This window comes from Equus quagga, chromosome 12, assembly GCF_021613505.1.
Source record: "Equus quagga isolate Etosha38 chromosome 12, UCLA_HA_Equagga_1.0, whole genome shotgun sequence".
NCBI lineage: Eukaryota > Metazoa > Chordata > Mammalia > Perissodactyla > Equidae > Equus > Equus quagga.
Window position 1 is genome coordinate 77,662,363 of NC_060278.1, and position 15,612 is coordinate 77,677,974.

At 39.5% G+C, this 15,612-nt stretch overlaps 1 protein-coding gene across 1 annotated transcript in view; it reads left to right on the plus strand.

Annotated features, from left to right (window-relative positions):
• Positions 1-12,162: 12,162 nt before the first annotated feature.
• The window catches only part of HAO1 (hydroxyacid oxidase 1), a 51,387-nt gene continuing 47,937 nt past the window's right edge, over positions 12,163-15,612 (plus strand). Inside the window, exon 1 of the mRNA XM_046678188.1 lies at positions 12,163-13,143. Coding sequence (XP_046534144.1) covers positions 13,007-13,143 — 137 coding nt within the window. The 5' untranslated portion in view covers positions 12,163-13,006. The remainder of the gene's footprint in view (positions 13,144-15,612) is intronic.

The following is a 15,612-nucleotide window of genomic DNA, read 5'->3' on the forward strand; positions in this document are numbered from 1 at the left end:
AAAAATCAATCTATGTTAAAGATTTTATTTAACTCATAATCAATGACAAAACCAGACAGGAAAGGTTGAAAAATAGACACATTTCTAATCAGGATCATTAAGATGAATGTGCAGATGGAAGGAATACTCGTGTTTCTATAAGAGGAGAAGGGAAGTCTATTGATCTCCTATAGAACAGGACTGAATCTGCTTGTCTATAGACAAGAATTGTTGTGCACTTCCATTGGATGTCTATAGCTTATAGAGTTGTAAAATAGCTCAAAGACATTGAGAAACTAAAATCAGATAACCTGGAATATTATCATCTAAATAATCATAGTTTTTCATTGAAGCACATATTTTTTCCTACATATATTTCTTTCAAGGAATATCTATTAGTGACCCATGGAGCCCAGTTTGAAAAAGGACTTTGGAAGCTGCTGTAAGTGCACTGAATGTGGGAAGTGAAACAAGGCAGATACCAAATAGATTATGTGCCTCATTAGTTGAACTTGAATTCCAAGTACTGCTCATTTTATATAGATCCAAACATTTTGAGAACTTATGTATCCTCTGAGGGCAGGAATTATTTAACATCAAATGTTGATTTTTGGAGCAGACTCTGGAATAAGAAAAACGTATTTTATTTCTGCTGAGAAATATTGGCCAAAAATAAATAACCTGCCCATATCACCATAATTTTAAGTCTATCGATTTATATTTCCTGTGTTTTTTAAACCTGGCTATCCTTTGAGAAATTGTTTCCTGCACATTGAGAGTGATGCCATCTCTTTTCTGGAAAATGGTGATGTCTATCAATACTGAAATCTCATTAACAGACACTTTCCCGCTACTGAGAGCTGAAGGGGCAGAATAATTTGTATGATCCATATCCACATGATTTCTGGAAAATCCTATTAAGATAAAAGGGCTGAGAATTATGGAGCTGGCCTGCTTCCCAGTGTTGTCTAACTGAACTGAAGGGATGAATGTGGATTCTAAGAGCAGAAAAAGGTAGAAGTGGGTGTGCTGAGGACTCGTGGGAAAACACTAGAGGCTAATTTATATTATTGTCTTCAGAAGTAAGATAGAGCTCAAAGAGGACAGTTTTTGAAAGCTACACGATAGAGAATGTTAAGATGGATTTTCCGATGGTCATTCTGCTGCATATTCACCGTATTCTCTTCAACAATTCCTATCTTTTTTGTGATATTTCTGTCTGTTAGACAAGGATTGTAATAGGATTCTTAAACACATGTGTATTTAACTTTCAGGAGTTATTCCACAGTGGGTAAAACATGGCTTAGAAAAGAGCGACAAGGTTTCATTATAACATTATCTCATTCTGGCTTGGAAAGAAAGCCAGTCATGAAAAAACTAGGATTCCTCTTTTGACTCAAGTGGGTGCCCATTGCTAGGGCTTCCAGAGATGTAAAGAATTGAACACCTGAAAAATTGTCTGCTTTTATTTACTATAATGAGCCTACTGGGAGCTTCTCTCAGGTGCTGCACAGAAGTTGAAAGCAGCCTTTGTCTTCCTGATTATAAGGAGGCTATTGTCAGGAGGTAAATTTATAATAACCTACAGAACTTCGGGAACATTCTGTTGTTTATTATTGAGGAGAGAGCTGGGAGGGTAAAGGTCTCATTCAATAGATTGAAAGAGTCTTTCTTTGAGTTTGACGGCTGCTGGATGTGTTCATTAAGAAAAAAAGGGCCGTTACTCAGGACAAAATTGCATTAGCACTAGCCTGCCTCACCTATGAGGGTTAATGTCTACCCATCGTGCTGGGGTTCAAGGTCAGAATATATGTCTTTTATCTATCTACTTGTACAGAGCAAAACATTTCTTCTGTTGGGATTTCAAAAAGCTGAGTGACCTGGCTTACTGGTTGATTAGATATTTTATCTGTTTCCAACTTAAGAAACTATGGGGTTCTCCAGTTTGGGAGCATGAGGCTCTAAAATAGTAGTTTATAAGGTAAGTGGAGAGGAATCAATCCTTCTACTTTTGTGGCATCAGAAGCTACAGTTGGACACTATGAATATTCTCATAGTTTCTGGGCTGCCCTCATTGATAGTGTTTGATTATATTAGAAAATTTCAGTTAATAAGAGCCAAAATAGGATCTTCAAATCAAGATTTTTCTTTTGATGATAAGTGTCAAAATCACAGAACACACATATATGTACACACATCCAGGTTCATCTCAATAAATTTTTAGAAAAAACAAAACAACAAGCACTAACATTTGAATGAGTGTTTCTGGGACTACTCAGTGAGACTAATTTCAATGACTTCTAATATCTAGTTCTATAGATACTGTATTAAGTTACATTTAATCCTCAGTTAACTATAAATCACAGCTAATCTTACATATAAAGTAAACTGCAATTTCATATATTTGTATATATATAAAATATTGTTTGCGTGTATATTGTATATGACGTACGTGTGTATATATGTATATATAATATGTTACATATCTTATTATTACCTTATTGCATCCTTTCCTGGGCGTTCCAATCAACTGAGGTCTGGGTCACTGAGGAGTTGTGTTTAGATGCTAGCAAAAGGCAACCGAAATATAGAGAATTAATAAGATAAAGGGTTTTGTTCTCTGATATGAAGGAAGTCTGGAGGCAAGTAGTTTGCAGTTGATATAGCTGCATTGTAGGCCCCAGAACCCAGGCTTCCTGTCTCTTTATTTTTCCTCCCCAAAGCCCCAGTGCACGGTTGTACATCCTAGTTGTAAGTCCTTCCACTTCTTCTGTATGTGCCGCAGCCACAGCATGGCAACTGACAGACAGGTGGTGTGTTCCAGGACTGGGAAAAGAACCTGGGCCTCCGAAACAGTTAGAGCACTGAACTTGAACCACTAGGCCACCAGGAATGGCTCTCCTTGTCTCTTTGTGCCCTGTCATCTTTAGCTCTGGTCTCCAACATTGGATTGCCTCATTGTTCCAAAATGCCTGCTGGAGCTTTCTTCATTCTAAGCAGAAAGTGGAAACAAGGTGGGAAGGGCAAAGAGTGGACTTACCAGCTAAGTCATCCTCCCTAGAGGGATATGTAGAGGGGAGGGTCACGGGGAAGGTGAGAGGTGGAGGGTAGGGTTTTTTTTTAAACGCATAAAACACATACCAGTTGGGCAGTATCATGTGCTAATATGAAATTTAACCATTGTTTCTGTTTCCTAGGACCTGACAGTGTAAAATTTGATAAGAAAGAGACAAATACTTGAAAGATCCCTGCGGTACCTATATTTAATATTAATTTAAAAAATGCTACTTGTTAATACACTAATATTGGAATCACCAGTGGAGGATTTGCTGAAGCACTGTCTGCACAGACCAGGATGTTTTTGAACTGGTTTTGATCTGGTTTTGTCTTATTGAAGAAAGAGGACCACATTTATTATTTCTATCCCCCCTCATCACTCTTGGACTCAGTGTTTCTAAAGAAGTGACCACCACAAAGAAGTTGTCTTTCATAGGCCATAATTAGTTTCCCACTTTTGCCTTAGCTTAAGATCTATATAACTTTTGATCAACAAGCTTATCATAATAATATATATTAAAATAATATACTATGCATAATAATATAGTATGTGATATATAAAACGTATCAATATAATATTATGTTGAGCAAATATGTTTGTACTGAAAAGCAAAGAGGCTATAGTATTGTAGCTTGTAAAGACGAATGTTGGGTAAATGCATGATTTCTAGTAGAGTTTTAAAAAACTAGAATCAGGGACGAGCCTTGTGGCCTAGGGGCTAAGATTGGCATGCTCCACTTCACTGGCTTGGGTTTGGTTTCTGGGTGTGGACCTATACCACTCACCAGTGGCCATGCTGTGGCAGGGACCCACATACAAAAAATTGCGGAAGATTGGCATAGATGTTAGCTCAGGGTGAATCTTCCTCAGCAAAAAAAACAAAACAAAAACAAGAATCAATCCTTGTGTAACTAACCTATGTTGGCCTGAAACCTCACACTGGTTCACTACCACTGGTCTCAAAGCTGACGAAAGAAATGCCATTCTTGCCAAACCATTCCTCACTGGGAGAAAGTTAGAAGTGAAACATTTTTTCTTCCTATGCTGTCCTTTGTGGCTAGGCAGCTACCTTTGCTTGCCACAAGGGATATTTCCAGCAATATTGAGTTGAAGTAACAGAACATAAAAAAAGCATTTTTACAGTTCTTTAAAAAAAACTGTCATTATTTTTTTAAAAAAACTATATCCCCTTTATCACTGTCAACAAAATGAGAGAGGAGGGATTCATTCTTCATTCATTCATTCATTCATTCTTTTCCCAAGTCTATTTGCTTTTAATAAATTTGCATGTTTCCCACACATATTTCTCATAAAAATATTCTATTTTAGCAATTTCCAAAAGATGTTAGCCCCAACAATTATCCCGTTTTCAAATATGGTAACAGGAGCTTTTCATTTGACATGTACGTGGATATGTTACTTTCAGCCTTTAGTGATTGGGAATGATTTATAAGGAGCCTGCTGTTAATATTCATCTATAACATTCATAAGAGTGTCAAATGGTTGAACACATGTAGGTAGACTACACGCCTCTCTGTCCTGCCTGCTAAGACAAGGCACCTGCAGAATGAGAATCTGTTCCAGGATGTACATCAAAGTGTAGCAATTTCCTTTTAGCATCACCTTTTAGGTAGAGCTATGATTCCTGTCTGGCTTCTAATTTGAAGCCCAAAGCTTTCACTCCTAGTACAAAACTATAGTTTAAATAAAACTGCGCCATTTAAGGTTATTTCAATTCTGATTCTTAATCGCTAAAATCAGAGATTGTGACATCTCATTATCAGCCAGTCGGCTCTCTCGCTCACTGGTTCCAGGTGCGGCTGTGTTTTGAGAATAGCGCCCTCTGGAGGTTGCTCGTTTATCTTTCTGTACACTGCTTACAGAAAGCATAATTTCTAGCACCTATTATCTTCTTTCATCACTAACCTTGGGAATATCTTTACGTCTACATAGGAAATATTGTGGCATAAATTTAGTTTTTTGTTAGTCAAAAGGACAAGTTTTAGGTTCCAGTGGTTACATGCATGGTATGAAATATTATATCTTAAAGAATATTAATGGAATGAGGAAAGGGGCTATTCAATAAGTGATGGTGAGACAGTTGGTTAGTTATTTGAAAAAATAAATTAATTCCCACCTTAGGCCATATATGTATATATCAGTAAGATTGGGATACAGTATGTGACCTAAAATAACAAAGGTATAAGTGATGATCACACTATGTTCCCATCTTGTGTTGCCTGGGACTCTTTATTCATCAACTTCAGTCTATTGCCCAGGCTGACAAAGCAGCCACTGTTAGGACATAGCTGGCTGCTGCGACAAGGAAAAGAGAGGTAGAAAGGGTCTTGCATTGGTAATTAAATGCCCCAACCAAAAACTGACATCCTCACTTCCACTAACAATTCATTGGCCAGGACTAGTCATATCAGCCAGAACCAGCAGGGCCTCATCCACAAGGGAATCAGAATATGCAATATCACATGTGCCTTGAAGAGAGAAGCTGGATCTACACTGTATTTGTTGAAATATTTGGCTCACTTTTCCTCCTGAAGCAAAATAAAGTTATCCCCTCCCCAAATGAGAGGAACAGGAAATTCCATTTAATAACGGCATTCAGCTCTGAGTCCAGCATCTCCATGCTGTGATGTGTGGGGAATCTCTACCTTGGATTGGAATGTGGCTTCTCTTTTTCTGGAGACCTATGAACTAAAAAAACATGTTTCTTGCCCTCTATAAAGGAATTACTCAAACTGGACCAGCGGCATCAAATATTTGAAATGTAATTTTCAGACCCCATTTCAGACCTACTAAATCAGAAATGCTGGAGGTGATCCTAGGAACCGATGCTTAATCCCCAGGTGATTCTGATAAAAGTTTGCTAAGCACTGTCCTGCACAGTCAGTGTGCAGCGACAGGACAGGAACAGAACAGCCACTAGAAAGAGGAAGAAATGGAGACCTTCAGTAGGTGCTTGTCTGTAGTAATTCTGAAGCCCTCTTTGTTTTTTAATAAAATGCATTTTGGTTCTTAATATTCACAATTAAAACATACATATAATTTCAATTGTTTATTTGGACAATGTTCATAAGCAAAAATTCATATTTATATCACCCAAATGCAATTGAACATTTAAAAAAAATGACGTGGGTGAAAAGTCTTGCATGACATTCAGCTTACATTCTGTATAATGGCAGAAACACACGCAGATGTTTCGGGACGTGTGCTGAGGGTCCGCAGGGATGTGTGGCTTCTCAGTGTGTGCAGAGTAATTGGCAACAACCTTTTAAATTGATCACTAGGAAGTGATGTTTTAAACATTTTACATCCTGACATGATAGTTTAGAACTTACATGAAGACGTTTTCTTTATTTTGGTTCTGTTTTTAGGAAATTGGTTGAGAATTGAGTACTGGCATTTAATGTATTATAATTTTCCCCATTTAAATAATAGGAAGTAGGCTCCCAGTTTTGCATTTACATGTAGAATTTCTGATTTTCAAGAATGGATTCCTGCTAGTTAAAAGGAAGATGGTTGTATTTCTTTACTTTTTTGCTCTTATTCTGTTCTTTCTCTCTCTCTTTTGACCTCATTGTGAGTATGTGTTGGTTTTAAAATGTGGCTACAGGTTTGGTCCTGGGCGTGGACATGGCACCACTCATCAAGCTATGCTGAGGCAGCGTCCCACATAACAGAGCCAGAAGGACCTACAACTAGAATATACAGCTATGTGCTGGGGGGCTTTGGGAAGAAGAAAGAAAAAAAAAGAAGAAGATTGGCAACAGATGTTAGCTCAGATGCCAATCTTTAAAAAAAAATCAAAATGTGGCTACAAGTTCTTAAACACTCGTTTCATTAAGAGTTGGAATCTCTGTCGCCTTCCCTTTGAATCAGGTGGACTGGAGATTGCTTTGACCAAAAGCAGAGGAAGTGACGCTACATGACTTCTGAGGCCGTGTTGTAAAAGCCACGTAGCTTATGCATTGTTTACTGGAACACTCAGTCTTGGAGAGCTAAGCCATCACGTAAGAAGTCCAACTACCTGAGGCTACCGTGCTGTGAGGAAGTCCTAGTGACATGAAGAAGCTGCACGTAGTAGAAGCTCTGGTTGACAGTCCCAGCTGTCCCCAGCCTTTGAGAAGTCGCAGCTGAGGTGCTAGATATGTGAGTGATTAAGCTCTAGATGATTCTAGACCCCATCCATTCATGTCATGCCATCTGAGACCCCACATCATGGAACAGAGTGAAGCCATCCCTACTTGCCTTGTCCAAGTTCTTTATGTACAGAATCCACGAGCATAACAAAATGGATGTTGCTTTATGTCACTAAATTTGGGATGGTTTGCTATGTAGCACTGGCTCACTGGAAGAGCATACCACGTGTATATCAGTCACATGTTTTAACTCTTTTTACCAAGCCATCTTGTCCAGTTAAAAAGATTGATTGAGTGCCATATTCTTATCTGGGTCTTGCTCTGACGGGGCTTGTTTCATTCAGTTGTGTTAACGAGGAAGGTAAGGGCTGTGCCTGGGATTTGATCCTTGCACAGAACCGAGTCTGAAATGATCTTTATCACTCAAACACCTTTTAAAATTTATGTTTTATTGACAGGGTTTGGGAACCAGTAGCCTCTACAAGCCTTTCAAGTCCCCAAATTTCTGGACTCTCTCTTTCGGCTCCATTGGGCAGTCTTTTTTTCCTATTTATAAACCAACCAAGTCTTTTGTGAGCTTATTTATTTTTCATGTATAATTCACTCAATGCAGCCAATAGTAGCCAACTCATGCTATATATTTTGCTTTACAATTCCTTCGCTTATGGGTATATGTTCATTAAGTACATGATCTGCCTTCCAAGTTATTGCAAGTGACAAGAATAGTAATGGTTTTGCCACTGCATGAAATGAATTTTCATTCTTCTTGCCTTTAACAATGGTTTTCTTCCCACTCACCCTCTAAGCAAGTACCTCTGATTTTTTACTTTTTGTTACTCCTCTATTTTTTAAGTTAGGGTGAGTTGAATTATAGTCCTGTAATAAACAACATCAAAATTTCAGTATGTTAAAATAGAAAAAGTTTATTCTTGCTCATGCTACATAGCCATTTTGGTCTGACTAGAGGCTATGCTCCATGATGCGCACTCAGATTTGGGATCTCAGGCTGACGGAGCAGCCAGCATTTGGAATATTGCTAGTTATCATGGCAGAGGGAAAGAGAGCCCAGGAAGGTCTCAGTTGGCAATTCAATTCTCTGTCTCAGAAGTGACACACTACACTTCCACCCATGATTCTTTGGCCAGAATAGGTCTTATGGTCCAACTGTACCACAGGCGAATCAGGACATGCAATCCTAAGATGGCCCGAGGGGAAGAACTATTTGCTGAAGAGTGATAAGGACTACCACAGTGCACAGAGATCAGTTCCAGATGGAAGAATGGCTTTATCACCTCTGGAGGATTTTTCTAAATAAGACTAAAAAGCCCAGACCATCAGTGAAACTATTGATAAATTTGACTACATTATAAAATCTAAATTTACATGCAATAAAAAAGCCATAATTAAAGAGAAAGCATAGACTTCAATTTTTGAAAATACTGTGGGTTAGGTTTACTAAACAAGTCTTTCACAAAACACCTACAGATGCAAGATAAAATATTAAAAACATGTTTTACAATGTGTGGCTGAAATGGCAAGAAAGTAATGAATATTCTGGAGAAGCCAAACAAGTAAACAAACACACAAACACACCAAAACAGAAAAGAACTGGAAACCAAGCAAAAGCCCAACAGATAAATGACACTCAAGCTGAAGGTTGCCCAAAGGACATCTACTAAGCCCTGACCACTGAGAGTGTCAGTATCTGTAGCTGCACAGGGTAGGGAGACAAAGCCATGGAGACTCCTGTATAAAGATGGGAACCTGTAGGACCACACCTCAGTGAAAGCATAGTAGGGAGAAAAATCCCTTCTTGCAAGAAGAATGACCTGTTTCCACATACTGGATCTGGGATACTAGGGAAAAACAAAACTCAACTCATAATTCATGACCAACAGTTAGGAGTCAAATGATTCATTGCCCGTATTCATACTAACTGAGTGATCTAAAATATGTCAATTCAATCATCCTGCTGTATAATTTATGGCTATTTTAAATATAACACACGTATTTTTAAAGGCATCAAAGTGTTCATTAAATAGTAAGGAATAAACATTAAAAACCAGGTGAGAGCAAGAGCTCAGAAAAGTAAGCGAGTCCTAACACTTCTTTTCCCCAACAGCGGGCATGTGTTGACCCAGTATTGAGTCTCTATTTTAATAGCCTCAAAGACCTTGGGGGAAGAGAAGACAAACCATATCACTTTAAAGGTGGACGCTCAAAAGGACGTTAACTCGGCATAGTGGAGAAGCACAAGGCAACACATCTCCCTCGTCTCCATCTTTACACCATCCCCAGGACACTGCCTGCAAAGTCACGTCCTGTGGCCCAGCACAAAGAGAGAAGCGTTCTCAGGAGTTTGTAACCCCTGAATACCTTTCATCCCAGCTCAAAGCCAGGACCTCAAAGAGCAACATGTTTAGTGTGTGAGTCAGAAAAAAAAATCTACCTAGCTAGACGCAACTTGCCTGTCTAGGAGTTGGGTTTAATTAGAACAAGGAGGGGAAAAAATAGATGAATAATAATAAGAGAATGATGAGGAGGAAGAGGAAAGGGAAGAAGAAAAAGTAGACAAAGGAAACTAAGTTAAAGATGGAGACAAAGAGAAAGAAAGAGAGAGAAGGGAGGAAGGGACAAGGGGAGGAAGGAAGAGAGAGAGAAAGAAAATGGAGACTATCTCACCCCATGCTCTCCTTCACGCAGCTTTGAGGCTGACATTGGCATTATTCATGTGTGAAAAAAAGTCAAGAATGTAATAAAACTGTACCTTATACACATATAACCACAAAGGATCTGTGTCCAAAGCATATAAAGAAATTCTACCGGTCAATAATAACAAATGTAATATAAAAAATGGCCAGAGACGTGAGCAAGCATTTCACAAAGTGAAAAGTAAAAAGCCAATAAACATACAAAATACTATCAACGTCATTAGTAATCAGGGAAATGCAAAGGAAAACCACAATGAAATAGTTTTTACCCTTGTAAGAGCACCATCTCTAGCTGTCCAGCATCCCCTGCATCTCACTAGGCATCGGTGTTTATGATGTTGTAAACACAGCCCCTTTTTAGCAACTAGATGGTGAAAATGACCAAGGTTCCACCAAGGCTACACATCACTGAGAATAAAAGCCTCTGAAAAGGATAGAAACAGGAAATAGGACATTCTCCTAGCAACAGTCTAAATCACATCTTAAGACAAATGAAAGGAAGATCCAGCGACGACGTGGAGTTCTAGTCTCTTCCTTCTAGTTCATGCTTGAGTTTCCCCTGAGATGAAGGCAGGAGAAGAGCTCCCTGTGGTTCGCAAAATATCCGACGGTGCTGGAGATGGTGAGGCATTATCCTGCTGAAATTTTTATTGGGATATTAGGGAGGGTCAGAAGTGAATTAAAATTTTATTAAGTCCAATGTAAAAAAAAAAATCCCCGTTCATTTGGCCACTGTGAAGGGGAGTGCTCAAATCCAGCAGATGCCATCGCACTGGCATTGACTGTCCTGAACCCCAAACTGGGGAGGGGGCTGGGGCAAGCGCAGCCTTCAGCAGCTTGAACAAGGCCTGACCTTGTTTTGTCATGTTAGGCCCTCAGCATTTCACTCCACTGAGGCCTAGAGAGGAGTTTTACAGACTTTATTGTCTCTGAAACAATGTGTGTTATTTAAACAATGTAATTATCACAAATTAACAAAAGCTGTTCAAAACTCCAACTGCTTCCTTTAATTCTCTCCTCCAAGAGGTTAATTAAGCAGTATGGGGACTATATTTCAGTTTATCCACTAAGACGATACTCCAAATCAGCTGTTGGGCTGCAATAGTACAGAATGACAGTGGAATTTTTTTGTTTTAATTCAAGCCTCTTAAAAAAAATTCTCCTTACTCTGCGTCTTGCCAAAGTAGTGATCGCAAACAATATTGTGCATCAGAATCACCTGGAAGCCTTGTTACAGCACAAAAGATTGTAGAGATTCTGATTCAGCAGGACTGGGGGGTGGGCCTGAGAATTTGCATTTTTAACAAGTTCGCCGATGAGGCGGATGCTGTTGGTCCAGGGCCCCAGTTTGATGCTTGAGCACTGGTGCTTGTCTTCCTTAATTTCACCAGAAGTTGGCGTACTTCAGGTTCATTGTAGGATATTAAGTTGCCTCTGTATCAAAATTACATTGGTTGCAAGATGCTAACAGTTTTAATAATTATTAAAGTTGGGAACAAAGGAATATGTAAATAAAAGTCCATGCTTTCACCTGCAAATTTTGAATGAGTTTTCAGCAGTGTTTAAGATTCCTTAGATCAACTTTCAGAGTGATTTTGTTAACTGTGAAATTGAGTTATTTCTTTTAGGACTCCCTTATCTTATTAACAGATTTTCATATTCCAGTGTAAGTTTAATGTCATTTTACCTATCACCACCTTGATGCAAAAAGTAAGCATTTTGTGAACTTTAGGAATAAACCTATGTATAATTCAATACCAATCCTAATAGCATAAAACTTTTTGATTAAATTAAGGGGTAGGGTGGGGCTGGCCCCGTGGCCGAGTGGTTAAGTTCGCGCGCTCTGCTGCAGGCGGCCCAGTGTTTCCTTGGTTCGAATCCTGGGCGCGGACATGGCACTGCTCATCGGACCACGCTGAGGCGGCGTCCCACATGCCACAGCTAGAAGAACCCACAACGAAGAATACACAACTACGCACCGGGGGGGCTTTGGGGAGAAAAAGGAAAAAATAAAATCTTTAAAAAAAAAAAAATTAAGGGGTAGGGAAGTGAGATTGGAAGGGAAGGCAGCCAACACAGGGTGGGTTATCAGCCAGCTAACACTGTGGGCAACTGAAGCCTGCAGTATGGAACACACACCCAGGGTTTAGCCACCAGAGTGAGGGATTTGGGGTATTTATGCACCAACTCCCTTAAATCTTTGGTTGAGGGCTGTTCCTGGAGACATTGATTTCATAGCACCTTAGTATGCCATGTGGATGGAAAAGCAGGCTCCAAGTTCAAGGGAAAATTCTCATACAGATGTAGGCAGTTGGAAGTTAGCTGCTGAACGGCTGATGAGTGGCTTTAAGTGAAGGCTTCTAGCCTGAAACCCAGGTCTGGCTGATATCAAAGCCTTGCTTTCTGAATCATGTGTTACTGGTACAGATCTTTCTCAGGTTCCTCATGATTGAGAGAAATTTTAGACTGAGTCCACAAGGTCTTTTGGAATGCCACCTCCCTACATCCTCTCTAGAGCTAGACAAGACTCTTTAAGAATTAGCTGTCAATTTGGCCTTAATGCTCCTTATTAAAGCCAAATGTTTATGATTGGCTGACGTTCATATTGTGTAGACCCCCCGTATTTACTGGATGCCCCACTCATTACACAAGCTCTTTTTCATGTGATATGTGTATGATCCAAATGTGGATGAAAAATGAGGGTGGAGCCCGTCCTGGGTACCAAGCGAAGAGCAAAGTCCATACTGTGTGGAAGAAGCAGCCTTGAACAGAACTGAGTCAAAGCGCTTTCATGCAGTTCCTCCTCTACGTCCTTAATTTTTGACTCATTCCTCTGCCTTTTTAATGTGACAGACAACTAACCCCTCCTGTCGCCTTGTAAGGAGGGCTTGTGGCTTAGGTGCAGCTGTTCTTTGGCAGACAGCCGCAAACGAAATTTCAAAGTCTAAGTCTATGTTTGCTTAATTAATGTAAGCAACAGAGAACTAAAGCTGAACTTTGGAAAAGGTCTATTAATAATTGACAAGTAACAGAATTGTCAGGATGTAGAAAACAATGCAGGAAAAAATACCCCCCAAAACCTGGAGTTGCACTAACCTGTGAAAATGTTCACCCGGCTTGTTTGTATCAACGATTATGAACAACATGCTAAATCAGTACTGCAAAAGTCGATATATGACTATTATAGGTCTGGAGCGAATGACGAGGAAACTTTGGCTGATAATGTGGCAGCATTTTCCAGGTAAGAAAAACAATTTTTAAATCATGTTTTAAACTTACACAAAGACATTCTACCAAAATAAGATCTCCTAGTTTTAATATTGATGATGTGGAATTATTTGTCTAGATACGAGCTTAATAGAGAGGGGAGAATTTTTGGCGCTGTGAGAAATCTTGGGCTTTTAAATTGTTTAAAAATATTCCAAGCCTGAGGATCGTGAACAATTGACTGGAAAAGCCAACCCTAATTTTCCTCACTCGGAATTATGTGGATAATTAATTTAACTACCTATAAAAATAGTGATAAATTCTGATGACTCCATTTTCTTTTTCTCTGAGTATGACAGTGAGGGTGTACGTTCATGGGTAGGAAACAGCATTAAATGCAAGACAGCCATCTTATCTGGTTGACCACATTGGATTGTTGCCTCCAGGATTCCCATCCTGCTGGTTTTCTGTTACCATTCATTTTGATTACTGTAGTCTAAAGGTTCACTTTAGATTTCAATTTGTCTACATAACATTAATCTTTCAATTTTGCTGTTTCATCTCTCCTCCAAAGTCCTTCTTTTTTCTGTCAAATCAGTTTTCCCTTGACTTTCATATTTCAAAGCACGAGATGGTGGGTGTCATGGTTTATGTTTTCTGTTTGTAATAAAAACAAGAAACAGAATAACTTTAAAGGAGTGTTATTTTCTCAGCAGTTACAAAAATAGTTTATTCGCTGGAGTAGGGGAGGAGAGTCTTCAATATACTATGCTGTTTTAAGTGTATCCATCTTACATTACAGCCCTTAGTAAAGCCAATGAAGGGTGTAGATGCTCACTAATAGTGATAAATTAGAGAAAAAAGGCAGAAAATTTTCAGGGGAAAGAACCTGCTCTCCTTCTTGATGTCTTCTTTAGTCTGGAGCAAAATCTCTCAAAATCACTTTTCTATGTGTAAATTAGGGGAAATGAAATCATTTTAGCCAAGGTGCTCCCTGGCAAGCAGCACCGACTCACCCGCAGGAGCCTGAGAATGAGGTGAAGGGTGGGGCCACCTCCAAACTTCTTCAAGCCTTGCCTTTGCCTCAGTCTTGCCTGGAACCCAAATGAGCTCAAAAAATGCTGGAAGAGCCACAGGAAAGGAAAAGTTGGCTAAGAGTGGAGGGGCTTAAAATTCTGTATGATCTTTTCCAATCATTATTTAACATTTTGGGCCCCTTCAAAGTTTTCTGCTCTTGGAAGATGCCCCTTTTTGGGCGCATATCAACTCTGTTCACCAGGTAATAGAGTTTGTCTATTAGTAATCTCCTGAAAATAACACTTTAACCCAAATAGATCATTTTAACCAAGGAAATTTCAGGCCCTTGACAGGCTTATAGAGGTGGTGTCTCTTTGCCTTCCTTAAGTCACAATGCTCAGGTGACCACCCATTCCATTTACATACAGCCTTCCGCACTCACCCTTTAACCCCCTTTACCCCACGCTAGTTAGTTAATTAACTTACACTTACTTGGCATTTCTATGGGCTAGACTCTGTACTGCATGCTGAAGATAGAGTGATGAGAAAGTTCCCATCCACAGGAGCTTATATTCCAATGAATGCATATTGGCTTTTGTCCTCCAAAATGCTGGTGGGTTGAATTGATGCAAAATGTGCCCAAAATAATTGGCCCAGTGGAGGCCTCAAAGAGGTAGCAAAGGGGTGCAGCAAAACAGATGGATCACTTCAGCGACCCTAGAAATTCTAGAAACTTTGTGAGCCATAGAAGACAGTGCTGACTCCAAGCTGTGAACAGGAAAAGTGCCTCATGGCTTATGTGAATTACATGGTATTCCAGTGAGTAATTGCAGCCTATGCATGTACTGAGTAACTTAGGGATAGGACACAGACAAGGAGAATGTGTTGACAATGCCACCTTTTCCATGACCCGTGATCTTTCTCTTTTGTTCTGCTTTAAAGGGGGAGAAAAACATGGATTAATCAACCTTCTCTGGAGGATGGCTGATGCCATTTATCAACCACTTGAGTTTTTATTGCAACAAACATTAGGGGCTGTTGCCTATCTACCATCTCAATTCTTCTTTTCCTGTGAAACTTTCTGGGTGACCCTTTGTTCCTCACCCTGTATCATCGAGGTGATCACTTGGAACTAAGAATAGATTTTCTGCCCTGGTTGCAGTGGTTCTGCATTGATGGGATGAAATCTCTCACTCTGATTCAAATGAAGACTGCAAAACAACCAAACCTCACATAACCTGTTGTGACACAATGTCAGGGTATTTCAGACATTTAGGAAATTTATACACCTCCGCCTCCCACAAGTACAACCAAAGGTCATTCACAGTGACAGCTTTTATCTCTGTGCACTCAGCTCTGACAACCACATTTTGGAGTTCTGGGCACACGGCTCACTCAGGTGACACAGCAGCTGCTTGGAGATATTTCTGGGTAGACTCTAATATGATTGTGGCCAAAAAATAAAATAAAATGAAACACAAAAGGA